The sequence below is a fragment of the Ammodytes marinus genome (assembly GCF_949987685.1).
Source record: "Ammodytes marinus genome assembly, chromosome: 16".
In the NCBI taxonomy this organism is placed as follows: Eukaryota; Metazoa; Chordata; class Actinopteri; order Uranoscopiformes; family Ammodytidae; genus Ammodytes; species Ammodytes marinus.
Window position 1 is genome coordinate 11,230,505 of NC_137220.1, and position 27,017 is coordinate 11,257,521.

Consider the following 27,017-nt stretch of genomic DNA (forward strand, 5'->3'; position numbering starts at 1 on the left):
ACCTTACATAAACATTTCTGCACACCCTTAATCTCCGGCAGTTCGAGGTAAATGCAAACATGCTTTAGACCACTTTATAAATGGTTAAATCTGTAGTAATTCTGGATCTATACAGATATGATCAGATATCATTTACTTTCAGATTGCAATTTTCCATTCCTGCCAAGTGAAACCCATGTATCTCAAAATGTTGGTTTTAAATTTGAATGTAGGCCTATATGTGATAAAAGGAAGGAGGAAGTGTTCTTTTATGACATTGTCTTACTATGTGACCTTTGTGGAGTTAAGTGGTTCTCACAGGACGATAGAAACACCATGATTATATGACGTTGATGCTTTGTTACAGATTAAACTACCCAACAGTTTGTAAAGTTGATATAATTAGCTCAGCCTTAAACATCTACAGCCGTAACAATGCAGCAGATACATTCATCAAACAACACAACAGCAAGAACACTAATAGGGACCATTCCCCTGCACAATCAGGAATTTTAATGTAAAATGTCTGCCATGAAAATTCTTCTGTCATGATGCTATTTCATTTGAATACTCTATTCAAACGAAATTCAAATGGTCTGGGTGAATGGATTTTCATTTCAGGCCACGGGGCATTGAGACGTAGAAAATAGAGGTTTGTAGCCTACTTAGGCCTATTTAATATCCACTGTAATTAAACATTCCAAAGGCCTTTTAAAGATTACGTGTTTGATGCTGTGCACTTATTGCAGCCATAGATTGCAGCCTTCTGGGGGGGTTCCACCTTCCCTGAGCCAGCAAAGCAAATCAGAGCAAGTTTCTCCCCCTTTGCGCATGTCAGTGGGAGCTGCCACCAAGACCAACGTCAACAACGCGGTGACGCCTTTAACCCACTGCGCATGTCAGTTATTCTGTCTGTTTACCAAACTGAAGTTGGTTCTTCATTCGCTTCATAGTAGCTAACGATTCAACCACTTTGACACAGAAAAGGTACGTTTCTAGCTGCTTTATGAGCGGCAGCCTATGTCAAATAATACATTAGGCCTATTTAAAGTGCATTAGTATTAGTTTTTAATTATTTGCATGTAGCTATTTGCGCTTTATTATGATTGTTAAATTTGACATAATGTTAAATCTTATAGGCTATAACATTACAATAGGCCTAGTAGCCTAGTTGAAGAAGAACATATATTTTTTTTAAATATAATTGATCTAATTTTATAATTTTTTACATTTCCACTAAGATATATCCTAGCGTTTAAAACACAAAATATCATGAGATTACTTTTCAAGCTAATCGTTCCTCCCCTAAAAGCCGTTGGTGTGGAAGCTATACGAACACGAAACGCACTTCGCTGTCACTCACTGTTTTGACTCCGTGTATGTGTGGCTGCGTATGTCGCCCTCTTTCCCTCACTACTAGTTTACTTAAATTCCAACCGCCGTTCACGTCCTCCAGCGCTGGCAGCAGAATGGCAGCGGCTGCCCCGAACCCGGAGGACCCCGCCCGGAGCGGAGGTAGCGGCGCCACCGGGGGTACGACACCCAGCGCCCTAGCGGGAGACGGGGACGCGGAAGAGACCGAGGACTTTACCTCGTCCTCCCACTGCTCGGAGCTGTCTCGGCGGCAGAACGAGCAGAGGAAGCAGGGCTTGTTCTGCGACGTGACGCTGGCCTTCAGCAGCGGGGTGGCCACCGGGAGCATCCAGAGCTGCGAGTTCTCAGCCCACCGGTCGGTCCTGGCGGCGGCCACCGATTACTTCACCCCGCTGCTCGGAGGACAGTTCTCCGAGTCCCTGACCGGACGGGTAGAAATGAAGGAATGGAGCTCAGAAACGGGGCCGGAGCCGGACACGGTGGAGAGTGTCATCCAGTACATGTACACTGGAGAAATACGCGTCAGTACCTGCAACGTACATGAAGTGCTGGAGCTAGCTGATAGGTAGGATCTATTTATTTACAATCACAAAGTGTGTGTGTGTGTGTGTGTGTGTGTGTGTGTGTGTGTGTGTGTGTGTGTGTGTGTGTGTGTGTGTGTGTGTGTGTGTGTGTGTGTGTGTGTGTGTGTGTGTGTGTGTGTGTGTGTGTGTGTGTGTGTGTGTGTGTGTGTGTGTGTGTGTGTGTGTGTGTGTGTGTGTGTGTGTGTGTGTGTGTGTGTGTGTGTGTGTGTGTGCGTGTGTCTGAGAGAGACACGGCGATTTTGAATGAGGCCTTCAGCTGGCCTGTTGCATTAAAGTGTTGTTATTGTGCTCTGCTTGCAGAAAACAAACCCTGTTTTAGGCTAATCATCACTGTAAACATAACAGTATTATCTACTTAAGGGGAACTGGTTCTTCTTTGTGTGAAATCTTATACTGTAGGCTATTTTCTCTGTTGTTTTGATACTAGATTTCTCCTGGTGCAGCTGAAGGATTTCTGTGGTGAGTTCCTTAAGAAGAAGCTGAGCCTGACCAACTGTGTGGCGGTGCACAGCCTGGCTCACATGTACACTTTGGACCAGCTGGCTCTGCGGGCCGCCGACATGATCCGCCGCAACTTCCACAAGGTGATCCAGGACGAGGAGTTCTACACGCTGCCCTTCCACCTGGTCCGTGATTGGCTGTCTGACGCAGAGATCACAGTGGATTCTGAGGAGGTGTTGTTCGAGGCCGTGGTCAAGTGGGTGCAGAAGAACGCGGAGGACCGTAGCCGCTACTTCGAGGAGCTCTTCCGTCTCCTGAGGTTGCCCCAGATCAAGCCCACGTACCTGACCAGGGTGGTGAAGACAGAGGCGCTGGTGGCCGCCAACGAGGCCTGTCTCCGGCTGGTGTCAGAGGCAGTGGAGGGCCACGCCATTCGCTTTGAGAACCTCAAGTCGGCCGACATGGAGTTCTGGTCTTCACACATGGCCTCCTTCCAGCCTCGCTTCGGCCAGAACATGGACGTTATCATGGTGGTGGGCGGCGTGTCGGAGGGAGGGGACTACCTGAGTGAGTGTGTGGGCTACTTCATCTATGAGGACCGCTGGGTCAACCTGCCCCACATCCACAACCACCTGGACGGACACGCCATCGCAGCCACAGAGTCCCACGTCTACGTGGCCGGCTCCATGGAGCCGGGCTTTGCCAAGACGGTGGAGCGGTACATTCCCAATCGCAACACCTGGGAGCAGGTGAGCAACCTGACCACGCGCAAGCACTCCTTCGGCCTCACCTGCATCAAGGACATTCTGTACAGCATCGGCGGCCACGGCAACTTCAGTCCGGGTTTCAAAGATGTCAGCATATACGAGCCCGAGCAGGACAAGTGGCACAACCTGGAATCGGCCCCCAAGATCCTGCGTGACGTGAAGGCGGTGAGCGTGGAGGACCGCTACGTGTACGTCACGGCGCGCACGCCTGTCGACACGGACAACGACGACGGGCTGAAGACTGTGACCACGCGCTACGACACGGAGAGCCGCCAGTGGCAGGACGTGGACTCCCTGCCCCTCATCGACAACTACTGCATCTTCCAGATGGCTGTGGCCTCCACCAACTTCTACCACACGGCCTCCTGCTGCCCCAAGAGCTACACGGTGAGGGAGGAGGTGGCCAAGCAGAAGATCAGCGCGCGCATCTCCGACGAGATCCTGGAGAGCCTGCCTCCGGAGGTCACCAGCATCGAGGGCGCCGCCATCTGCCACTTTGACGAGGACGTGTTCATCATCGGCGGCTGGAAGAACAGCGACGACGTGGACAAGCAGTACCGCAAGGAGGCGTACCGCTACTGCGCCGAGAGGAAGCGCTGGATGCTGCTGCCGCCCATGCCCCAGCCCCGCTGCAGAGCAACCGCCTGCCACGTCCGCATCCCCTACCGTTTCCTGTACGGCTGCCAGCGCTACCCCATGCCCCAGAACCTGGCCCGACAGCGAGACCGCATGCAGCAGATGCAGCAGCTGCACCGGCGCACCCTCACCCTGCGCCGCCAGCTCCAGTCGCAGATCGAGTGCTGAAAAGAAGTCGGTGTCATCATCTCTGCGCCATTCCAAGAACTACACACCACCGCTCCGTCCAGGGGATACAACACAAACTGTCATTCTGTTGCAGCCACCGTCATAGACCCCCCCCCCCCATCCTTGATTCATACATAACACACTGCTGCAACGGGTCTTCTGTTGCCGTGATACTGGAATTTTCATCTTAAACTGAACTCTCTTCCATCAGCTCTCATGCTGTCAATGTGTAAATGGCTGATTGGTCGAAAAGAGCCATGCAATGTGTAGACAGATGTGTGCGGACCAGCAGGCGGTCTGTGTGGAGGGATGTGTGGGCGAATGTAAACATGTGAATAAGAGTGTTATATAGCAGCCAACAACTGATTATCCCTTTTGTCAAAGTATGTTGGTGTAGATGCTGTGTATCTGTTTGTACATGAATAGTAAAAGCTGTATATGTAAACATTTATATTGATATTTTACATTCCGTTATTGAAAGCCTGTACTGGGAAGGCTACATGACTAATAACTGCATTCCTACATTAAATCCAACGCGTTTATTGAAATCTCATTCCATTGTAACACTGTGACAATCTCTCCACGCAAGTGTAACAAAAGTCTTAACTCGTACACAAAGAGATTTCATCATAGTTGCTCTATTAGAATGGCTGTGCTTGTAAGTGTGTAGCCTCAACAAGTAGATATGATTAAAACCCGGGAAAGCTGTTTGTCTTAAAATATTTTAGACTAGTTTGTTTTTAGATTGCAGTTTCCCTTCAGCAGTTGTACTGAGTATATTTATGTCATTTTTGTTGCTCATGTAATACTTGAAAAATAGTTATCTCTGTGTCCTGTTTCCTGAAGAGGTGAACTGATGAAATAACTGTAATGTGGAAAGAGATGTGTGATGAGATGTCATGAAATCATTCCATGGACTTATGTTAACATTGGTACTTTAAATTTGGCCACTGCATTTAGCACCAATCATTAGCAAAGGCTTAATCATTCCTTCCTTTTGCACTTTGGCTTTGCCTATTGATCATTGTATTCCCGTTCATTTAAGTTAAAATGCATAGAAAATGTGTTAATGTGTGAGCGCGGGAGTGTGAATGATTTGTGTTTGCAGAGCTTCTCTAGAATTGTATTTAAAGTCTTAAAGAAACATAGTGATTTAATTTGTCACTGCACTTTGACTTTGCTTATTTCATTTGTTTCATATCAGACAAGGTGATTGTATTCTGGAAATTATTTGTTTTAGCCAGATTCCAGCCAGTACGTTTTGATCTTTGAAAATACTTGTTATCATTATTTGCTCATTTGTTTCCAACGTTAAATGTCTTGCAACATTGTGTTCTTATTGTACTTCAATTTCATCTTGGTTATCATTTTGAGATCTGCTATGTTGTACTGTGGTCTCCTGTCACCCTCCAAAGAGAGACCGAGAAATGAGATGAAAATGAACAAATAGGCTAAACGAAAGGTAATGTTATATGAATGTGTTGTGACTAACATTCAGAAATGACCACTGTCCCTGCAGCGCCTGTTTCAGCATAAAGGTAACAGAGCGCAGAAATTATATTAATTTCAACTTGTGATCACCAAAATAAATAGCACTGCAAATATTATGTGGAATAAGCTATGTAAGTTGCTTGGCATGTACTCTGACATTGTGTCCTTATGTTGGATGTGAGAAATGCTAATGTCATCACTTGCAATTAAAGTTGTTTTGTAAGACAGATGGCTGCACATGTGGTGAATTATTGCTTTGTTGGTTTTTACAAGTTAGGGGTTACTATGTTCTTTATAGGTCCATGGTTACTACACAGAAGCCTTGATGTGACCTAAATCTTTAAAGACGGTTATATTACTGTTAGGTGCTTTGTCCCACACAGTTCTAACTTGTGATGAGAAGCTACAAAGAAAAATATCATGATCCACTGTTTATTGTAATGTTATTAAAGTTATTGACTTTCATGAATCAAAATAGGCTAGTATCTTTTTTAGTTTAATTCATTTCAAATGTAGGCCTATATGCTACACGGCCTTACACATTGCTTCACTTGTAAACTGTGCTCACTTTTATTTACTCCAGTATAATTTAAGGGCCTGCGTCCCACGGAGAAACCATAGCTATTATACAAAAACCCAGGGGAAGCGAAGGGGGTAGGAACCTTTACCAGCGCCTGAGGATATAACATACCGTTCCAACACAAGTTACACAAAAAGAAATGCTGCCTTTACTTGTATCTCGTAGCCTCGTAATTATGGTTACATGATCCAACGTAAGAATATTTGGTCGCTTTACACCTCATACTGTATTACATGACATCTAAGTACTTTCACTTGTACAACATGTATCTAGACGGTTTTGGTTCATGATTTATATTAGCCGCGACACCCCAGTCACTGTCAACTGTTAATAGGTCTGTAAGAAAACTAGATATCCCGGAGCTTTCGATAGTTCCTGAAGGCAGCAGACCAGCCCTGTCTAAAATAAATAATTCTGTCGCCAACGTAACATTAACGTGAAATATCAGCGGAGACTGAACAACTGACAATAAGCCTATTGTCGAGATAACCTCAACGGACCGGCTTCACATAACAATAAAATGGTAATCTTATTCAGCGAGTTTTTCGAATAAGAAAGTACCGACGAAATGACATAGTGGTTAGCGAAGCACAGCTAGCTTAACTTAGTTCCGTGTGTTATACTGCAGTGTGGCTAAAAGCTAATGTCAACGTTACCGGAATGTGTCTTCGTTAGTAAACTATCGCATCGATACATTATTGTACAATATTGTTATATGATTGTTATTGTTGCTATAGCGCCAGTCTTTTGCAAAATGTAATTAAGGTGCAGGGCGTAAGTAAGCTTACCAAACGTGTCATTAAACGTGTCAAGGAGTCAGTTAAGAGACACCAATTGCCATTATGTGTTTACAATCCGGTGCATTACATAGACGAACAACAATCTTTCAGAAGTCTTAAAAATGTAAAGACACTTAGATGTTGTCCATCAATTTCAATGAATTTGCAGTTGCCTTTCGCATTAACGTCACGCAGATCCGCATGGCATGATCCGATATGGTCATACAGGTAATTTAAAATGACAAATCATTTTAAGCGTTTGAGTTGTGTATTTGAAAAACCTGCATTAAAATAATGGCCTGGTAAATAAAAAAAAGTATTCGCCACCATTAGGGAAGTAGATCTTCCCAGTGGCAATAAAAAGAAGTCGGACAAATTCGTTGCTTGTTGATCTTCCAAAATCTAGTATGCTCAAAACTCAAGGCAACCAATCATGGCCCAAAAGTTTGGAACTACATGTTAGATCTGCCAAGTCTTTTGAGATATTTTAAGATACCGATGGAGACTCCCTTCGTCTCATTGGCCTAAAAATTCATGAATTCATTCATTCTAGCTGACCATCCTGACCATGACTGTTTGTTCTTAGTGTGCACACATGGCACAGACACTATATTGTATATTCCATTTGTATTGTATTTATTTTCTTGCTTGTACAGCACTTTGGTCAACTACAGTTTATTTTTTAACTCTAGTCTATAAATAAACCTGACTTGACCTGACTTGGCTTCCAGCTGAAGGAACCCAAATCATTCCAGCTAGATTTCAACTTGGCATTTTGTGTGTAATCACTGTCTCTCTTTGTCACTTTGACTCACACTAACACATTTTCAATGCATAGATCCCGGAGTTGTCCAACCCGTCCGTGCTTATGAGGGACCCTGAGAGGGTACAGGAGATCCTCCAGTCCATGATGAAGGCTGGTTCCAACACCATTCAGGTACAACAGAGATAATGTCTCCATATGAAATATTTGCCCTATATGGACAATATGAATACAAACAAATGACCTTTATTTTACATTTTTCATCCAGGTGATCTCCGATTTTGACATGACCCTAACAAGATTTGCTTTCAATGGCAAAAGATGCCCTACCTGTCACAGTAAGTTAACAGACAAAATATCTGAGGTTGTCAGTCATGCATCTAAAGGTTTGTTTTGACAAAAACTTGTTTCATTGCTGTGTTTGTTTTATTTGCAGATATTCTGGACAACAGTAAACTCATCACTGAAGACTGCAGAGAAAAGGTAGGAATGATGCTAATGGGGGCGCCTTTAGCTCTGTCGGTAAGGCGTCCCTTTCCCGGGCCGGGCCCAGCAGCAGACCCGGGTTTGATACCCGCCCGCGGTCGTTCTCTGCATGTCACTCCCCTCTCTGCCCCATTTCACCTCTGTCTCTCTGCACTATCAATAAAGCATAAAAATGCCCAAAAAATATCTTTAAAAGAAAAAAAAAGGAATGATGCTAATGCCCCAAATCAGACTTTATATTGGACGGACTAGAGCCATGAAGTAAACTATATTTATCCAACAGATTCTCCTCATTTAAGCCACAACGGGGACAACATGATATATTGCATTTAATACCAACGTTAGATTTTACAAGTGAAGTGTATATGCTAATTACATTTTGAAATTAAATTTCAAGTATTAGACTTTCTATTAAGTATTTCAATTATAATTTCATTTGTTTAAATGTATTCATTCATTTGGTCAGTCATATTCAGTCCGTCTACCCTCCAGTGAGCAGCAATGTGATGAATGAACACATTCATACAAACTGAACCATGAGATGTGAATTGAATGTTAAGGCTCTTTGCTGTAGTCTTCCTGCTGTTACATCTTTTCATCATTCCTTTTTTGTATCTGCAATGTGCAACTGTTTTCCAAAAGACCAATTTTTGTTAAAGTATATTGGGTGAATTATTGTCTGGACTTTTCTAAAGTATTTAAACCATAGAGAGATACATATCATCCCTGAAATGCATCCTAATGGTTTCACTCCTAGTTCCTGGGATATAATCTGACAAACAGTCTAACTGGGTAACGTGCAGCAGTTTTCTGAGTATTTTTCATGTCTCCATCAGCTGAAGGAGCTGCTCAACACATACTACCCTATAGAAATCGACTATACACGGTCAATAGAGGAAAAGCTGCCGCTTATGGTGGAGTGGTAAGTATCTTCTGCATATTTTCTTAAAACTATGATATTGTCTGTGTTGAGAATTGGTGTTAAAACTCTAAGGACACTCTTGTGAGTTGATCAACTTGAATGTATTCATTCATAATATTGTTCTGTATCTCACAGGTGGACTAAAGCCCATGAAATACTGGTCAAGCAGGAGATAAAGAAAAACCTGTTGGCCACGGCGGTAGGGGAGTCTGATGCCAAGCTGAGGTCAGAAAACCTCCATAGACCATAATGTATTTTTGATGGATACAATGTTGTAAAGATTTGGTGATAACAGGTACTCTGGTGTTTGAACAGGGATGGCTACCAGCTCTTCTTTGACCACCTGCACAAGCACAGCATCCCTCTGCTCATCTTCTCTGCTGGAATAGGAGACATTCTAGAAGAGGTGATTCTCCAGGCCGGGGTCTTCCATCCAAACGTCAAGGTCTTCTCCAACTACATGGACTTTGATGAATCCGTGAGTATATAGCCACACACCATACAAATAGGATTTGCTCCCCACACACCATGGACTGACCTAATGCATTTGGCTCTCTATTCGCTGGTACAGGGAGTGTTGAGGGCTTTCAAGGGAGAGCTGATTCACATCTACAACAAAAGGGAAGGTGCAATGCTCAACACTGGCCATTTCGAGGAGCTGCGGGCGCGGCATAACGTGCTACTGCTGGGAGACTCTCTGGGAGATCTGACCATGGCTGACGGGGTGCAGGACATGGAAAACATCCTCAAGATCGGGTTCCTCAATGACAAGGTACATGCGATATGGGTATTCAATAAACTTTGTCGAGATATTGACATTTTTCCTTTTATCATTTTAATACACTTCTCGTCTGTTTATTTTCTCAGGTGGATGAGAGGAAGAAGTCATACGTAGACTCATATGACATAGTGTTGGTAAAAGATGAGACCTTGGAAGTCCCCAACGCTATACTGCTCTACCTCACTGGCAATAGATGAACTGCAGAAGAATTGACAATACCTATGGCCATTGGGTATTGGACAGTCCAGTGTCATAAGCTGTGGAGGCTGCCGACACCTTGCTCAGAGAGTGCCAGTTAAACATCACGTTTACGAGTCGATGTCACCATTTCTCTATTTTTGTCCATCTGCCTTCCTCTCACATATATGGCAAAACTGCTTTTAGGCCTTTTATAGCCATGGTACTGTCTACCTACTGTGCCCTTGTTTGTGTGTGTGTGTGTGTGTGTTTTTTTTTTTTTTATGTTTTTTTGGGAAGATTGATTTTGACACTTTGTCATCATATAGGATGTAATGACGACCACGTACTGCCAAACAGTTTTCCAGCCAGATATCCAGAAGTTCTCTTTCAGATAAATTTAACTTAGTTTTAAAAAATGTGTAACATTATATAACGGTATCACATATGACCTGTAAGAACTGACTGCTACCTCAGAAGTGTCTCAATGTTAAAAACAAGAATAGTATTTTCAAAAGTTTGTAAAGATTTTACAAGATTTACCTTCTGTCGTTTAACTGTTGGGATGTCTGTCACTTTCTGCACTCCAGCAAACTAAAGTTTACTAAAACTTTATTACTGAGGGGAAAACAACTTTTGTCTGTCTTATGTGGACAACATGCCATGGTCAATAATGTATTTTCTGCATTTTTTTTCTCCAAACTCAACCTTTTATGTTCCAACTGAAATAAAATGTGGTCGACTTTACTGATCATGTTTCATTAACCAAATGTTTCCATTAAAATGCAGGCCACTGAATGAAAACCTACAGGATTAGCTAACATGTTATTGTACATGGATAGTGTTGAAAAATAAACAAGTTTTGGTCTTCATTTTATTATAAAACTTTATTTTTCACAACACATTTCATCATATCATTTTCTATATGAATTATTGTACCAAAAAACTGTACAACCAGTGGTTTTCAATCATATGAGGCACTGCAACGACTACTAATTGATCAAAAAATTAAGAAGATCCCAGGCCAAATTGTTTAAAAGTCAAATGTGCCATTTTCAACAGAACAATCTCCACAGACCATTTTCTTCCTTTTAAATTTGCAACATACTGACCGTCCAATATGCATGCTTTCTTGTGCCGTCAATGGTGTGAACCTCCAATAGAATGGTTTGACTAGGCGTTTCTACAGCAGGTGTAAGATGGCGTGGATCTATTTTAAGTGAATCTAGAAAAGTGAACCGACTGCCTAAAGGCTCCACAAAGTTTCCGGCTCTCAAAGTCTTTCAAAATAGTGCCATGTCAGTTGCGAAGATGAGCATAACGTGAACCTTCAGAATACTGTCCCTTTTACAACTCGTCTTTGGTCACTTGTTGAGACTCCTGATTCGACGCAACGCTCAGCTCACGTTCCAGAATCTTCCCATCCTTATTGCTGTCCTGGTTATTAAACATGTCCTTAATGATGACGTCGGCATCCATCCCCGGCCGAAGGCGACCTTTGCCCTCTTTAACTTGGAGCATGATGAAAGCTGAAAACTGGAGAAAACAGGACAGTGTTAAAAGCATTTCAACTACTTAACCGAGGCTTTAAAAATGAACCGAATTGACAGAGACTGGGGCCTAGTTTGTCTGCTTACCTCCTCTAGAGGAACTTTTTTGTCACCATTGAGGTCCATGGCAGGAAAGAGAGGATCGGGCCCGTCTCCCAGCCACACAAACATGTAGCCTTTGGGTACGCCCTTGTTCAGCTTCACTAGCTCCAGCTCAAAGAAGAGCACGGCACTCCCGGGGACTTCTCCAGCTTAAAGCCACGATAGAGGAGAGAAGATGTGATTCAGGGTAAGCAGAACGTGTGTGTGTGTATGTATAGTTGGATCTGAAAAGTTCCAATGACTGACCTCCATTTTCACCATGTCCCCAGTGAGGTGGAACCACCACCAGCCTCCTCTCTCCTTCACACATGCCATTCAAACCCTCCTCCAGACCCAGGATCAAGTTTTCTTCTCCGAGTGTCGTGATGGAAGCTGATTTGTAATCGTCTCTGTAGATGGACACAAAACGTGTGACAGTAGTTAAAAAAGCAATAAAATCAACTAAATTCTAATTCATACACAACGTTGAGCCATGCTTGATGTATGTGCCGTTGTCATTGATATGTTGGTATGCTATCTGCAATTTCCCAGCCCAATTTAATCCATCAGTCAAGGAGCTAGCAATGATTACATGCAGGAGTAGGAGGAGGATGCAGTGTAGCAGAGTGAACAGCAGAGGGTGCTCACGAGGAGTACAGCAGGGTGCCATCCATCAAGGAGCAGTTATAGCGATAGTGAATCAGGTCGTCAGCTTCACAGGTCAAGCTGCATTCCTCAGGCTTGTGGGTCACTTTAATTTGGACTGAGTCTTTAGGGTTGTGGAAATCTATGACGTGAATGTCAAAGACCAGCACAGCAGAGCCGGGAATGAGGTTTTCTACAATGGGAGAAAAAAAAGAAAAAGATCGTAAACAAGGACGTTCTGGTTTATTTGTCCGTTCCAGATCTATTTTCAATCTTCACGAGCTCACCAACTCCATCTCCACCATACGCCAAGTGAGGAGGGATGGTGATCCTTCTCTTCTCTCCCATACACAGCCCGTGCAGCGCTTTGTCCACCCCTTGGATCACATAGCCCATGCCGATGTAAGTGTTATAGGTGCTGTTTCGCTGGTAGCTGTCAAACGGAAGCATTTAACTTAAGGTCAATTTGAATGTTTCTCAATATAGTGTATTATTGCTTTCTGAGAACGAAGAAAATTTTGAAAAAACCTTGAGTCGAAGGGCGTGCCATCCTGGAAGGTACCGTTGTAGTGATAGCGGATGAAATCTCCAGTCACCGTCCGGCGGCCGCAGCCTTCAGGCACCTCCTTCACCTCCACTGTCAGATCATCCTTATTGTTGAACAGGTCAACCAACAGCACGTCAAACACTAGTGTAGCCTGAGGGGGGACCCGAGTTCCTATTGTGGGGGAAAAAAGTGTAATTGCATGATCCCTAGGAGAATATCAATTAACAACTGACTTGAGTGTCAAGTCTGATATGTCAGTTTCACACATGCAAACAGAAGCATTTGTGTGATAGTCTCCGCTATCAAATGCTGAACAATCAAAGTAAAGGCTCGCTGTAATAGATGTCCTAAAGCCCATTTGAAGCTTAAGTTTGTTGTTATACCATACTAACATGACATCAAATTCTTTGAAAAATGATCAGTAGTAATTCAACTTAAATTAGATGTATTAGTTATAGCCTACTGACTAAATACAAAGCTACAGTTGCTCTGAGAGCTGCAACTTAAGAAAACACATGCAAATTTAAGAAAACATCACACAAAACCTTGCCGATTTGACAACACATGCAAAGCTAGAACAACCAAATACAGAAACTTGCTGCGAGTGGCATGTGTCCCAGCCGTGTTAATCCGTTTTAACCGTCCCCAGGAAACAAATCTGAGATAAACTTCTGTATTTGGTGTGTTTTGAAATTGTTTAGACACTAGCCAAGTTATTAGTCAGTACCAGAGCCGTTCACTCCATATGCCAGGAAGGGTGGGACGGTGATGATCCTTTTCTCCCCGACACACATGCCTAGGAGACCCTCTTCCATGCCTTTGATGAGGTCGCCCTGACCCAGGTACGTGTCATAGGTTGTGTTCCTCGAGTAACTAAAATGTAAACACAATTCAAAGTTCTTGAGAATAACAGAAACATGAGAAGTATTAGCGGTGTATCTTGCTGGTTTCATCACCATACGATATTAGATCGAGTAATTGGACAACGATACAATATTTGCCGATATCACAAAGTCTGCCACGATTCGACTTGGATTCGATTGAGCGACCTGCAATCGTTATGCATAGATTTAATTTAACACAAGCTGAAACATTTATATTAACTCACAAAATATCTAAGCTCTTCCAGATATTTAAATGAAAAACAATCCATTCTTTTAGTGGAAAAAGTGTCACAATGAGAGATTGACAAAAAATAAAAGCATGTATTAAAGATGACGATATGCATCAATGTTTGGGTGTTGCATTGATACGGTTACATATTTTGCCAATGAATCACTTGATATATCAATATATATATCAATGTATTGTTACACCCCTAAGAAAGTTGGTTAAATGTTGAAACCTAACCTCTCACCCTACAGTACACCAACCTGCAGCCTCACCTGGAGTCGAAGGCATCCCCATTTAACAGTGTGCCGTTATAGTGGTAACGGAGAAAATCTGATTCCACGGAAGTGCGGTTGCAGCTCGGAGGCTTGCTGAGTGTATGGATCTGGACCTTGTCCTCAGTGTTCCATATGTCCAGCAGGATAACATCGTACACCAGCACAGCGTTAGGAGGAATGACTTCACCTGACAGAAGAGAATGGAACATATTGGAGTAAAAGCAGCACAGATAACGTGACCGACAAAGTGCAGTTTTTAGGCATCATGTTTATAGCTTACCTGTTCCGATGTCTCCGTAAGCCAGGTGTGGCGGGATAGTGACCCTCCTGCATTCATTGACACACATTCCCAGAAGGCCGCGGTCCATCCCTGAGATGAGTCTGCCCAGGCCCACCTGGCTGATGAAGGCTGTGCCTCGGTCATGACTGGAGAAAGAAAGGGGAGGGAGTGGATGAGAACAAGCTGAGGGAGCAAAGTAGGAAGAAACGCTATGAAGAAAATAAGAAAAAGAAAACTGATTTTTTTTTTAAGATACCACATCTCCATGTTACAGCGAGTGTCATAATAATGTATGGTGCTATACAATCAATGTTTTTTTTAACATCAGCTGCTTTATTTAAATGGGCTCCCATTATTTTAAATCGTTTTGTACATTTTATGTTGAGGGTTGTTTGCATCACGGCAATAAAAAGGCCTAACCACTCGGAAAAACTCAATCTTCTGTCTGCAATTAACTTTGGGATACCATATCACTGCAAAACTATTCCTGATGCATCGAGAGAAATAAATTAAATCTGACTGACACGTGTGCAGTTTTATCTCAGATGCAGGAGATGAATCAGGAAGGGACTTCTTGTGTTTATCATAGTGGTAGCCTAAATAACGGGGAGCATAGAAATAGCCTTTATTCAACACCCTCTGACTGACCACTGGAAACATTGTGTAGGAAAAAAAAACCTACTAGGCTATTACATGCTTGCACTATTTACACGTGATGTGTATTGTTACTGTAGCTAAACTTTAAACATAGGCTACAAACTATCGTTCCTGTACAAAGACAGTACAGATACATTGTTGACGCAGTGAATGAACGCAGCTGAATGAAGTGAAATTAAAGGGTGTGTGTGTGTTCGATGTTAAAGTTCACCTGGAGCCAAACGATTTCCCGTCTGCATTCAAGGTACCGTTAAAATGATAACGGACGAAATCTTCTGATTGCACTTCTCGAGGACAAACTTTCGGCATTTCGTACCGATCGATTACAACGTCCACTAATGGCCCCGGGTTGCATTTCACAGAGGCTACATGAAGGAAAAATAAAAGCGAAGACAATGCCAGGTCCATAGTGACGATGAGTGCGGAAGAGAAGGAGAAAGAGAGAGAGAGAGAGAAATAGCCCGTCTGTCTGCCAGTGGGGAGATGAGGCTGGAGCGGAGAGAGACGAACCGCAACAAGTTTGGGACGGTGGAGCCGTGTCAAAACAGATGGAATGAGATCTCCTGAGGCGAAACTTCCGGTTGGGATTACAGAATAAATTATTTCTCCAAAATATAATAGAATATGAAGAAACTGGCCATTATAATTATAATGATGAACTTTGACTTTTAAATAAATAGATTAAAAAATTGAATGCATACGCGTTTTCTACAAGGGAAACATCTATTTTTTCAATTAGGACCCTTTTTTTATTTTTATTTGTTAAGAACAAAATAGACATATAACAAAAGTAGGCCCATTTAAAAGATTAATAGGCTAAAAATACAAAAACATAAAAAGATATGAAAATAACGAAAGTAAAGATGAAAAGGAACATTTAAATAAAAAAGTATTTCCCACTAATTAATGTAACTTTAATGAAAATCAAGCTGATACCGAATGATAATGTTGTTCAGTGTGATTTGATCAAAATAAGCCTATAGGGAAATTAAAAATGGCCGAGGATTAAAGTGGAAAAGGTTGGACAATTGTATTCTAAATGGTAACACTTTACAAAGGTGCACACAATTGTAGTAACTACTAGGCCTACATAGTTATTACCTACTACAGTAACTAAAATTAAAATTTTTTTTTAGTAACTACTACTACATAGTTATGCATTTTTTATTTATGTTTTAGTAACTACTACATAGTTTTGCATTAGCTATGCATAACATATTACAAAGTTGTTTTAGTACCTACAACACATTTCTGCATTACCTACTACATAGTTATTCAGTAACTATACCACAAACTATAAAGTTATTCAGTTACTACTACATAGTTATTGAAAAGTTATTTGACTGGGAATCAATCCCCATTGATTAGTTACTAATACACAGACTGGGAGTTACTGGTAAGTGAAAAAAAAGCTAGTAGTAGTAGGTAATGTATAACTGTAGTACTTAACATTAACATTAAAAACGATGTATTAGGTATGGTAATGCATAACAAACATATATATATATATAGGGGAGAACGGGGGAATCTGAGGCATCGGGTAATGTGAGCCACCCCCTGTATCTAGGCAATGGAAAACATTTGTGGTCATGTGAGATATATGTTTTCAAGCCCCTCTCATTTCCCCATGGCCCTGAAAGAGAGGACCTCACGATGCTGTGGTAAGCATGTTTTTTTCACCAAAATAGGTATTTTGCATGTAAAAGTACATTTTCTTGCTGTCAACTTAATCAACTGTTGTGCCAAAGCAAATGTATTCACGTAGAAAAACCTCTATCATACGTGTTGATGAACTACCAACATATGAAACCATGTGATGCTGATAACTGAAGATTAGCCTGAAATGCTAAGAGAGGTAGTTTTTTCTCAAATTGTGGTGGTGGGGGAAAGTGAGCCAAATGCTGTGGGGGAAAGTGAGCCACTGTCTCACTTTCCCCCACCATGAGGCACAAGTTAAGTTTAGTCTTAAACATATTTTAATGTAATATTACATGACATATGTTTTATTTTAATGTCATACACATTGTAGAAAAGCCATCATGCCAAGGAAATACACCAGGAAGACGACCTGGGGCAACCACACGGAAAGAGCACCTTCTCATCTTTCCCTGTAACCTTCAGGGCTGGAATGTAGAGTAGGGCTAGTTGTAGAGTATGACAGGCTGATGTTATAATCCAGTTGGGTCTTCTCCTGTGTTCTGAGTCCCAGGCTGTTCTCGCTGGTTCTGATTTTCCTATGCTTTGACCCCCAGACACTAGCTGGCTCTAAGGGTCCTGTGTTCTGACCCCCAGACTGTGTTCTAATCTAACTGGTTCTATCTTTCATTTGAATCTTATTAAAACCTTTTGACTTATGATATGTTGTATTTGATTTTGTTCAGAGTTACTTTCAAGTGTTTATAAAATTTGCTTTGCTTAATTGACCAAACCCCATCATTCTTTTACTAGTCCGACATTAGTTCTGGAATGTGTGGCTAGCTTTCAGGATTCTTACTGTTACAATATGTGTTGTTATGGTAGTTTCAGAGTGGAAAAAGTAAATGGATCAGTTTACCCCACAACTGGGGTAAAGTGAGCCACATGACAACTTTTTTTAAAACAATCATATTTTCACTGCCCTTTGTCTTGAAAGAATTCTTCTAATGCCCATTTCTAGGAAACATCCTGAATTAATGGGAAATGTGTAAATTTGAGTGATAAATCATTTTAGCTTGCTTAGAGGGGAGCAAATGTAAAAAGTGGCTCAGATTACCCCGTTCTCCCCTATATATATATATATATATATATATTAAAATTATATATAAAAATTGTCATTAAAAAAATAATTGAAAACCCCATGCAATAGGTAATGCATAACTGCATACTAGTTACTAAAAAAAATAATAAAAACCTATGTAGTAGTTATCTATGTAGTAGTTACTAAAACAACTAAAAAGAAAAATTTAGGATTTACTAAAAAACAACAAAAAATATATAGTAGGTAGGCCTAATGCATAACTATATAGTAGCCTAGTTACTAAATATATATATATATATATATATGTGTGTGTGTGTGTGTGTGTGTGTGTGTGTGTGTGTGTGTGTGTGTGTGTGTGTGTGTGTGTGTGTGTGTGTGTGGGTGTGTGTGTAGTAGGTAATAGTAGCCTAGTTACTAAAAAAACTAAAATTATGTAGTAGTAGTTACTACAATTGTGTGTACCTTGTTGTAACTGTAAAGTGTTACAGTTTAAACCAGGGTTGTAACTGTTTTCTGGTTACTTACCCTTTTTTGTGTTTAAGTTATTATATCTTGAACAGCTTTAGAAAAGTCAACTAAATCTTAAACAATCAGATACACATACAGTAATAGGCCTATGTTTATTTATTTAACAGACGTGTGCGTTTACTTTGTTCTTTTATTATGAATGAAACTTCCGGTTCTGTCCCTCCGCGCTGTGTTTTACTTTACGCGTGTTTCGGGTCATACCCTCCACGGTGCAGCAGGAGGAGTGGCCCCCCGGGCCCCCACCCCCTCTTTGATGGAATTCTGCAAACGTGTAATTCCAGACCGAGGGAGTTCCCTAATTTCACTCACGTATGAGCTAAACCGGAAAAGTTAAACATGCCTCCACATAATTTTAAGTGATATTTTAGGCTATGTCATAGTAAAGCATGACTCCCTGTCTTTGTCTACATAGCTCGGACTCCTTACAACCATCTCACTCAGACATCAACCCAAATAGCCTGTCTTTGACATTACGACAATGAAAAGTTACATATATTGTGGCTCAGGGGATAGATTTGACCAGGTGTGATAAGTCAACTATGCAAATGGTCTTTTATGCTCACCAAACCAAGTCCCAGCTTGTCAGTGTGCTTGGAATGTAGATACAAATCACAACCAGGCTGAAAATACACAAGACAGAATCAGACTTTATAGCCTATTTTGAACATGCATTATCTGCCTGCAGTTTTAGAGCTGAAATTAAAATGAATAGCCTACATTTATTAATAAAATGTCAACAGTAAGATGTTGTTATTTTGTTTCATTTTGTTTCATGCTTCTGTTCTGTGTTATGACCACACAGTACGTGGTTATGACCCTGGAAAACTCTTAAGAAAGTGACACTCTCCCTTTTCATGAATCCAAACTCAGACTGGGACGTCTGTGTCAAGCAAGAAAGAGTTACTACCGTTTAAACAGGAAGTACGTATTCACTTTTTCAATGTAATTTTGAAGAATTGCACATATAGCTGCATAACCCAGTTTACTTGCACGACTGATTCATTTTATCATATTTAGTCCTACATAATATTTTGTTTGATACTTTGAAAAGCCCAAGGGTTAGCCAGGAGTTTAAACAGTAGCCTATTGTCAGCAGACACACAAATATTGTATTTATTTTTATTGCTACTTATTTGAACTTATTAACGTTACCTTGCTCTCCTTTAACCACCTCTGTTTGACTGTTTATTGAATGTGCTTTTTTTATATATATATATTTGGGCATTTTAATGCTTTATTGATAGTGTAGAGACAGAGTTGAAATGGGGCAGAGAGGGGAGTGACATGCAGAGAATGACCGCGGGCTGGAATCGAACCCGGGTCTGCTGCTGGCCGAGGTCCATGGGGGGGACGCCCTACCAACTGAGCTAAGGGCGCCCCTTGACTGTGGTTTTTGACATAGGCTACATATTAGATTTGTTTGTGTTTGTGGATGAAGTAAGCTGCAAATTAATTGCCCTTCTTGTTGTCTCATCATATCTGAAAAAAATTGAACCTGGAACTTGAAAATGTCAAACAAAATAAATTTGACTTTTCTCAAGTTTAGGCAATTTGGAAAAGGTGTTTGTAATTTTGAAAAATGTAATGAATGAGAAACGACAGGAATGTTTTTAAGGGTGAAGGGCTGTAACAATAAATAGGCCCACGCCTACCTATGAAATTAAATCTAACTCAACATTTAAAAGAATCAGAGATATACTAGGCTATCTATGATCAGAGCCGATCTCGTAAATAACTTGTGACTTTTATTTTGAAGGTGAGAACCAGAAGTTCTTTTTTTCAGCATCTGGATCGATGCAGCTTTCACAGCCAGATAGCTACGTGCGAGCAGACATGAGCGTTCCCCGGTAGGCCTAAAGAAAAGGACATTTCCTGATCCATTCAAAACAAGGACAGTCTCGTGCTGGAGCCGGCGGTGGAGGTGATGATGCTCCTAAGAAGCTTGTGCCTGCTGCTTGTCCTCCCGGCGCTGCTGGAGGCTCAGTATGAGAAGTACAGCTTTAAAAGTTTCCCTCAGAAAGACGTGATGCCTCTGGACACCGCGTACAGCTACGCGATGGAGCAGTACCGGGCGCAGAACTGGGCTGAGAGCGTCAAGTACCTGGAGCTCAGCCTGCGGCTCCACCGGCTGCTGCGGGACAGCGAGGCTTTCTGCGGCCGCGACTGCAGCACCGTGAGCAGGGACAACGACTCTCTGTCCACCGACATCACCCTGCGCGTCATGCGCCACATCCTGCACAGGGCTGCGTGCCTTAAAAAGTGCAAGGCGAATTTTCCAGTGTTTAGCCTCACGTACCCACGCAGGGATTTACTGGAATCGTTCGAGCAAAGGATACCGTATCGGCAAATCCAGTATGCATACTTCCAGGTGAGACCATTGGCTTGATGTGTCGAGTGTTGTGGAGTGCAAAACAGATGTGGGTCTTTTCCACTGAAATCTGAACTTACTCCAAATATTTAAAAAATAATGTTTTTTTAAATTTAATACGACACACTCTAAGCTCCCAAAGTGTAGCCTATGTTAGCCTATATAGATGTGATATGAATTCATTACAGGACTGTTGTGCTTTTCTGTGCGCTTTGGCCGTTATAAACTTATTGGGATATGTTATACACGCAGGTAGATCTAGCATCAATAGTGCGTAACGGGCGCAATCGCTAAACAAAATAGTCCTATGTGCAGTCGGTTATTTTAGCCAGATTGGTTCGGTCTGACTGAGGAAACTTCTAGCAGCCTAATCGAGATGTGCAGTTAAACTTCCCTGCGGCTTGGTTGCGCCCTCCTGCCGACCGAACAGGAGTTGAGCATGTGCCACGTCTCTTCCAGTGTTCCCCCCTCAAACAATCCCGCTATTCTTCCCCGTCAGACGTGGTTTGATGGGGACTAGGTATAGGTCGGCTTCTGAGGCAAAGACACTGATCTTTTTGTTTTTGATTCATGAAGTGCAAATACAGGGTTCTCCAGTTAAAACTCCATGATATTGTAGACACAATTCACTCTCCTCTATTCTACCACCAGAATCCCTTTAACTCTGAATGCTGTGAGCTTTGTAATTGACACTCATCACACCAATAGACTTTGTGTGAAACATTTGAAGTAATTTCTAGTTTTATCTGCTCTTAACCAGTTTGGTCAATTCAAAGGTGAATCAGTCCATATGGTAATGTAACAGTGGCCCATGACAACGATCACACTTTGAATAAACTTAATGTATTTGTTTTATGACATTGAACCATGAATATAAGTGATTTATAAGCATCAAAATGCTATTCTCTTCTGGTGTTTGGTGAGAGATGGTAGCCTATTTCATATTCCAGAAGCCCCAAATACACTGTCCACTCAAACTGTGATGCACTATCTATTCTTCCTCAGATTAGAAACGTAGAGAAGGCCGTGGCAGCTGCCCACACCTTCCTGAAGAAGCACCCAAACGATTCTCAAATGACCAAGAACATGGACTACTACAAGACTCTGTTTGATGTAACCAAACATCTCATCGACCATGAGGAGCAGCCGTACGAAGTCAGTAAAATAACCCTGTCGTTCCTGGTTAAAGTCAGTGTTCCAACTCTGTCTAGAAAACTTTTCTAAATGTTGTCTCTTTTTTATCCAGAGTGTTTTCCTGAAGAGTGTGACGCTCTACAACAGCCAGGACTTCAGCAGCAGCGCCCGGAACATGGAGCAGGCCATCACGCAGTACTTTGAACTATACAGCGTCTGCCTGGCGGGCTGTGAGGGCTCATACGAGATCGTAGAGTTCAAAGACTTCTATCCCACACTGGCAGGTGAGAAGAAAGACTTAAGATCTTAAGAGCAGTTCAGTTCAGTATGTCTTTAAAGGTGCACTATGCAGTTTCCAGGGAGGGGGATTTGTTTACATTCGCAGAGTGTGCAATTAGCTTTCTAAGCACAGCAAGTCTACATGTAATTCTTAGTTTTGATAAGTTCTACAATCACAAATAAAAACAATAGTTTGAGGCACCTGGAACCAAACCTCAGACTGTAATATGTTTGTCATCAAAACTGTGGCGCCTGCTGACAACAGTGAAACAGTAGCTTTTCAGGTAGCTTTCCAACTTCAAACAGGGTTCCGGGAATTCAAATTTCCTGTGAGGAAAGTTAGTTTATTCAGTTATAAAAATATACCATAGAAATGTTTTATTTCTTTGACACACCAAAAGTTACATAGTGCACCTTTAATTAGGAAAATAATATGTTTTTAATTTCTCCCTCAGATCTCTACACTGATGTGCTGAAATGTAAAGTGAAATGCGAACATAACCTGACGCCGAGCGTTGGAGGCTTCTTCGTGGAGAAGTTTGTGGCCACCATGTATCACTACCTGCAGTTTTCCTATTATAAATGTAAGAACTATGACAAAGAATGATCGCTTTTGGCATTAACACAGATTAAAACCCCATGTAAACCCAAATCCACAAAAGTCCTTCTAACTGATTTGATTTAGGCATATTTATCATTCCAAATGAAAGATATTTGATAAACTTTACATAAATTCGCTTTAGATGTGGCGGGGTATGCTCTTGTTCTTGTTACACAATAAGTATTTTGAAACAATCATAGCAGTTCTCTGCCCAAACAGTGTATACAAACAATGAATGTTGCCATGGAGACTGCTTGATAACCCGCACAGTCCGGTCAAACGGTCAAAAGCTTGTTCTTTTGACTAAGTTTTATAATATTCATGAACATTAATATAAGTCTGTATCAGATTTTTGAAAAGGCTTATTGAGACACCCAACTTTGATATTGATTGTTACTCTTTTAGACCAGGTTTCCAGAGGCTTTAACATGTGTTTCTTTGTGATCCATTGCAGTGAATGATGTAAAGAACGCGGCTCCCTGTGCTGCCAGCTACATGCTGTTTGACCGTAATGACCAGGTGATGCAGCAGAATGTGGTGTACTATCGCTTCCACCGGGAGCAGTGGGGACTGGAGGAAATGGACTTCCAGCCACGGCCTGTGAGTGAAATAAAGACTACTGTAGTTGAACTAGTGCTCCACTGATTGGATTTATTCAAGGCAACAGAAGGTTTTTGCAAAGTTCACAGTTGGCATGAAAATGTACACAATATATGGGTGGCAATTAGAAACCATGTTACGCTCGTAAAGACTGACTTGTTTGCCATCTGTGTTGCCTGGTGTAAAGTTGGAAGCAGGGCCAGCATACAGGCCTATAAAAATATTTGCCTTCTGAAGCTAAGTAAATTGTTCACTACTGTTTTAAGTACTTTAAGGCTTTCAAACTGAAAGCAGTAAACATATGGACAACAACAGGCCAAATGCGTTGCTATAAGAGCTATAAAACAGTTTGAAGTTGGTTTATTCTCGCCTGTTGATTGGGCCAAGACAAGGGCTGATGTCCCTTTTGTTTTTCAGGAGGCCCTGAAGTATTTTAACGAGACAACCAAGCAGAAGGAGATGCTGGAGTTTGCAATGAACTACCTTCAAACAGACGATGAGGTAAGTTGATGTCGTTTTTGGAGCTGCAGAGGGATGTTGTGAGCACAAAGTCTTTCTGGGAGTCAAATTTAGTTAAACTTTTTGTAATCAGAACTAAAATGGTGTTTTTTCTTCAATGTTTTTTTGTATCGTTTTCTCTTATTATAGGATGGAAAAAAGGTTTATGGGGAAACATTGTGAACAACTTGTATCCATGTGATATACAGAGCAGACATGTATGCTGTATTAGAAAATAAGCAAGTTTCAATTTCAGTTCATTTTGCGGCGACAGTTACAAATGTGCAATAATGTGAATTGCTTAAACATGTTATTCAAAAAAAAAGAAAAAGAAAAGGGTCAGCTAACCCACAGAGTAATCTCTATTACATACATTCATTCATCTACCTAACACTGATCGAATTAATTAACTATCCTCCATAAGCTACTGGTCATACCAGACCAAATTGAATTGGACACAGGTGTGTTTTATTTCTTGTGATCTCATTTGAATCAATATCATAAAATGATGGCTATAATCTGATATTTAGAAATAAAAAATTACACATTCGTAACTGTTTAAAGGACAGGTTCACCCAAAATAAAGACATGTTTTTTTACTGACTCAAAGTGGTGGTATCTCTACAGTTGCTTAGCTGACTTTATCTGATGAGGTTTTCAGATATCCTTCTCTCTTTTAACTGCACAAACAAAATTCCACCAATCTCCATTGTGCTGCGGTGGTGGCAGAGATTTCAGACATGTCCAAACCTCAGTGGAAAAAAAAACAAACTGTCTGCATGACATTACAACCATACCCCAGGGTTACATACTGCAGGTATGAGAATGGGTTTTCTAATCAACTTTTAACTTTAACTTGCCTCAACAACTTCCACTTGGCTCATTTACTGTATGTACTTACAAAGTACAAATTATATATGCATTCAACTCAACATTTCTTGAACATATTTATGTGCTATACATCTTGATGTACACTAGCTGACTATGGGCAAGCTGCTGTAAAATAGAGCTCAATATTTAAATCTTAGGGGCGATGAAAGGGAGAGAAACGGGGGGTGAAAGCGGCAGAAGTAGGAGGGGGGCTGTGTTTTCAGCAGCGTGTGGTATGTGGCTTGGAGGTGTTGGCCACTGAGGCTGAGCCACATCTATTTAGCTCCAGAGGTCAGCCCCTCCCATCCACACACACGCACACACACACGCACACACACACACACACACCGCCTTGAACTGCCAAGTAGGGAGGAGGACTTTGAGACAGTTTAGGCTGAATTGTAGGGTGCAAAAGTGACAGATTTAAAGTCATAAGGAGGAAAAACATCCGTTTTGTCAGATAGAAATGAAGAAAGATGCAAATGCTTGCTTGCTGTTGACTGTGATTGTTTTGTGTTACCTTTTTTGAGGACGTGGTGAGTCCAGAAGAAGTGGCCAACGCTCTCCCAGAGAATCCTGACGCTGAGTTTGAGGGAATGGGAGACTATGAGGAATCTTTCCTGGCTGATTGGTGGCAAGAACCCAAAACTAAGTGGGACGCCGGAGAGATCGCAGACTGACAAGGCTCATCTGCTGCACACAATGCTTCCTCACCCAGCTCTGTTCAACATCTCGTGACAGTTTACCAAATGATGTTGGCCAACCTGCAGACACACACCTCCATCCGCAACAGTATATAGCAGAAAATAACTCATGCACAGCTGTCTACTTTCACCCAGCTGAAAAAATAAAGGGACAAACGTATCCATCATGTTGATCAAGATCAGAGATTGACATGTTCTGTCTTGGCTGTCATCAGCCTTTTAAAACTTGTTATTTTTTATTATCAGTCATTGGCCTGTTTGCCGATGTTCGTCAGTGACTTTTCTACAGTTTTTTATTTAATGAAAGCTGAATGCCTCTGCATCGTGGTTGAAAGAAAATGCCGAACATTTTCTCAACCACTAACTGGTTGTTGTTATAATAATTTGCTTATAAATAAAGTGATATTTTAATATACTTTTTCTGTTTTTGTCACTTTATACCAAAAGTCATTTTGATTGCAGTAGTGGTGAAATGATTTACTTATACATTTTTATCCTAATTTAGATATTTTTTTAAATAATTTAGGATTTTTTTTGCAAACCGCTTTTTTTCTATCATAAATGAATTGAATAACACTGGGGTTATAAATGTTGATTTTCGATATTTTTGGATTTTTTAGGAACACAGACAGACAACTGAAAAAGTGAACACACAAATAAAAGACAAAATAAAATAAACAACTAACATGGCGTACTCTACTTCACAGATTTCTATGATATTGTTTAAACTAAAAGGTAAATGTTAAGCAAAAAATAAAAAGTCAAAAAGGTGTCATGAAGGTCACTTCAGCGCTGCTATAGTCCAGGAAAGGCTGCCATATCTGCTTAAATTTTTCTGCTTTCCCTGATATCTCATAACAGATTTTCTCCATATGTAGAGTGCTAGAGAATTCCATGAGCCACATATCGAAGCAGGGGGCTATCTCCTTATTCCAAACCTTAAGAATATTTTTTTAGCAATAACTATCCCATACTGGATAGACAAAGCTTTCGTACGACCTAAAGTCTCTAGTAGTTGTGATGAGCCTAGAATGGCTATTTTATTATTTGATTTTAAAGACTAATGTATATTAATTGATAAGAATTATCAACACATGCAGCCTCAGGCTGCTGTACCTCTAATGGTTCACAAATCAAGAAACGTTACACTGTAGATGTAATTACTTTTTCACTATTTTTCCTTAAACTACTGTTTGTCCCATCCTCACTGTAATTTTACACAAAAATAATTATGATATTTGAAAAATGTGCCGCAGAAAAACAGAAAACTCTCTGGGGTCTCTCCATCTAGTAAAACCATAAATAAATACAATAAGGCAGCGAGATGTGAGAGTTTGACGAGTGGTTTCATGTTTTAGCATTTTTATTTTCTTCCATTTCAATTCAACTACAAGCCTTAGTCCATTTCTTTCTCTTTTGTCTCATTCAAAAAGATAGTGTCTAGGAAAGATGGGATACGATGCATCTTGGTTCTCTTCTATCACCCCCCTAAACTTGAAAATCAAACAGATTGTTATTTGATACCAACTCTGTACATACTGTTATAATAACAATAGTGCATCTGTCATAGTGCAAAGCTCAAACAAACCAAACCGACCTCTCACACCCATACAGTTTCAGAT

General features: G+C 41.2%; 4 protein-coding genes across 4 annotated transcripts; 3 read left to right on the forward strand and 1 right to left on the reverse strand.

Moving 5' to 3' along the window:
- The first annotated feature begins 1,356 nt into the window (after nucleotides 1-1,356).
- Nucleotides 1,357-5,667, forward strand: LOC307262587 (kelch-like protein 11). Its single transcript, XM_080043526.1, has 2 exons — nucleotides 1,357-1,918; nucleotides 2,365-5,667. The coding sequence occupies exons 1-2, from the start codon at nucleotides 1,359-1,361 to the stop codon at nucleotides 3,947-3,949; spliced, it is 2,145 nt and encodes a 714-aa protein (XP_079899652.1). The 5' UTR covers nucleotides 1,357-1,358; the 3' UTR covers nucleotides 3,950-5,667.
- Nucleotides 5,668-6,404: 737 nt separating this feature from the next.
- Nucleotides 6,405-10,752, forward strand: LOC307263046 (cytosolic 5'-nucleotidase 3-like). Its single transcript, XM_080044067.1, has 9 exons — nucleotides 6,405-6,543; nucleotides 7,638-7,736; nucleotides 7,831-7,900; nucleotides 7,999-8,045; nucleotides 8,885-8,970; nucleotides 9,106-9,195; nucleotides 9,286-9,448; nucleotides 9,542-9,742; nucleotides 9,838-10,752. The coding sequence occupies exons 1-9, from the start codon at nucleotides 6,541-6,543 to the stop codon at nucleotides 9,946-9,948; spliced, it is 870 nt and encodes a 289-aa protein (XP_079900193.1). The 5' UTR covers nucleotides 6,405-6,540; the 3' UTR covers nucleotides 9,949-10,752.
- Nucleotides 10,753-10,866: 114 nt separating this feature from the next.
- LOC307263043 (peptidyl-prolyl cis-trans isomerase FKBP10-like) lies at nucleotides 10,867-15,553 on the reverse strand. Its single transcript, XM_080044064.1, has 10 exons — nucleotides 15,288-15,553; nucleotides 14,420-14,565; nucleotides 14,137-14,326; nucleotides 13,479-13,624; nucleotides 12,733-12,922; nucleotides 12,492-12,637; nucleotides 12,208-12,397; nucleotides 11,827-11,969; nucleotides 11,566-11,729; nucleotides 10,867-11,464 (listed from the first exon to the last, which is right to left on the reverse strand). The coding sequence occupies exons 1-10, from the start codon at nucleotides 15,482-15,484 to the stop codon at nucleotides 11,276-11,278; spliced, it is 1,701 nt and encodes a 566-aa protein (XP_079900190.1). The 5' UTR covers nucleotides 15,485-15,553; the 3' UTR covers nucleotides 10,867-11,275.
- Nucleotides 15,554-20,163: 4,610 nt separating this feature from the next.
- On the forward strand, nucleotides 20,164-25,856 carry p3h4 (prolyl 3-hydroxylase family member 4 (inactive)). The gene is made up of 7 exons (XM_080044066.1): nucleotides 20,164-20,709; nucleotides 21,715-21,864; nucleotides 21,956-22,127; nucleotides 22,578-22,706; nucleotides 23,178-23,323; nucleotides 23,741-23,824; nucleotides 25,222-25,856. The coding sequence occupies exons 1-7, from the start codon at nucleotides 20,266-20,268 to the stop codon at nucleotides 25,369-25,371; spliced, it is 1,275 nt and encodes a 424-aa protein (XP_079900192.1). The 5' UTR covers nucleotides 20,164-20,265; the 3' UTR covers nucleotides 25,372-25,856.
- The last annotated feature ends 1,161 nt before the right edge of the window (nucleotides 25,857-27,017 follow it).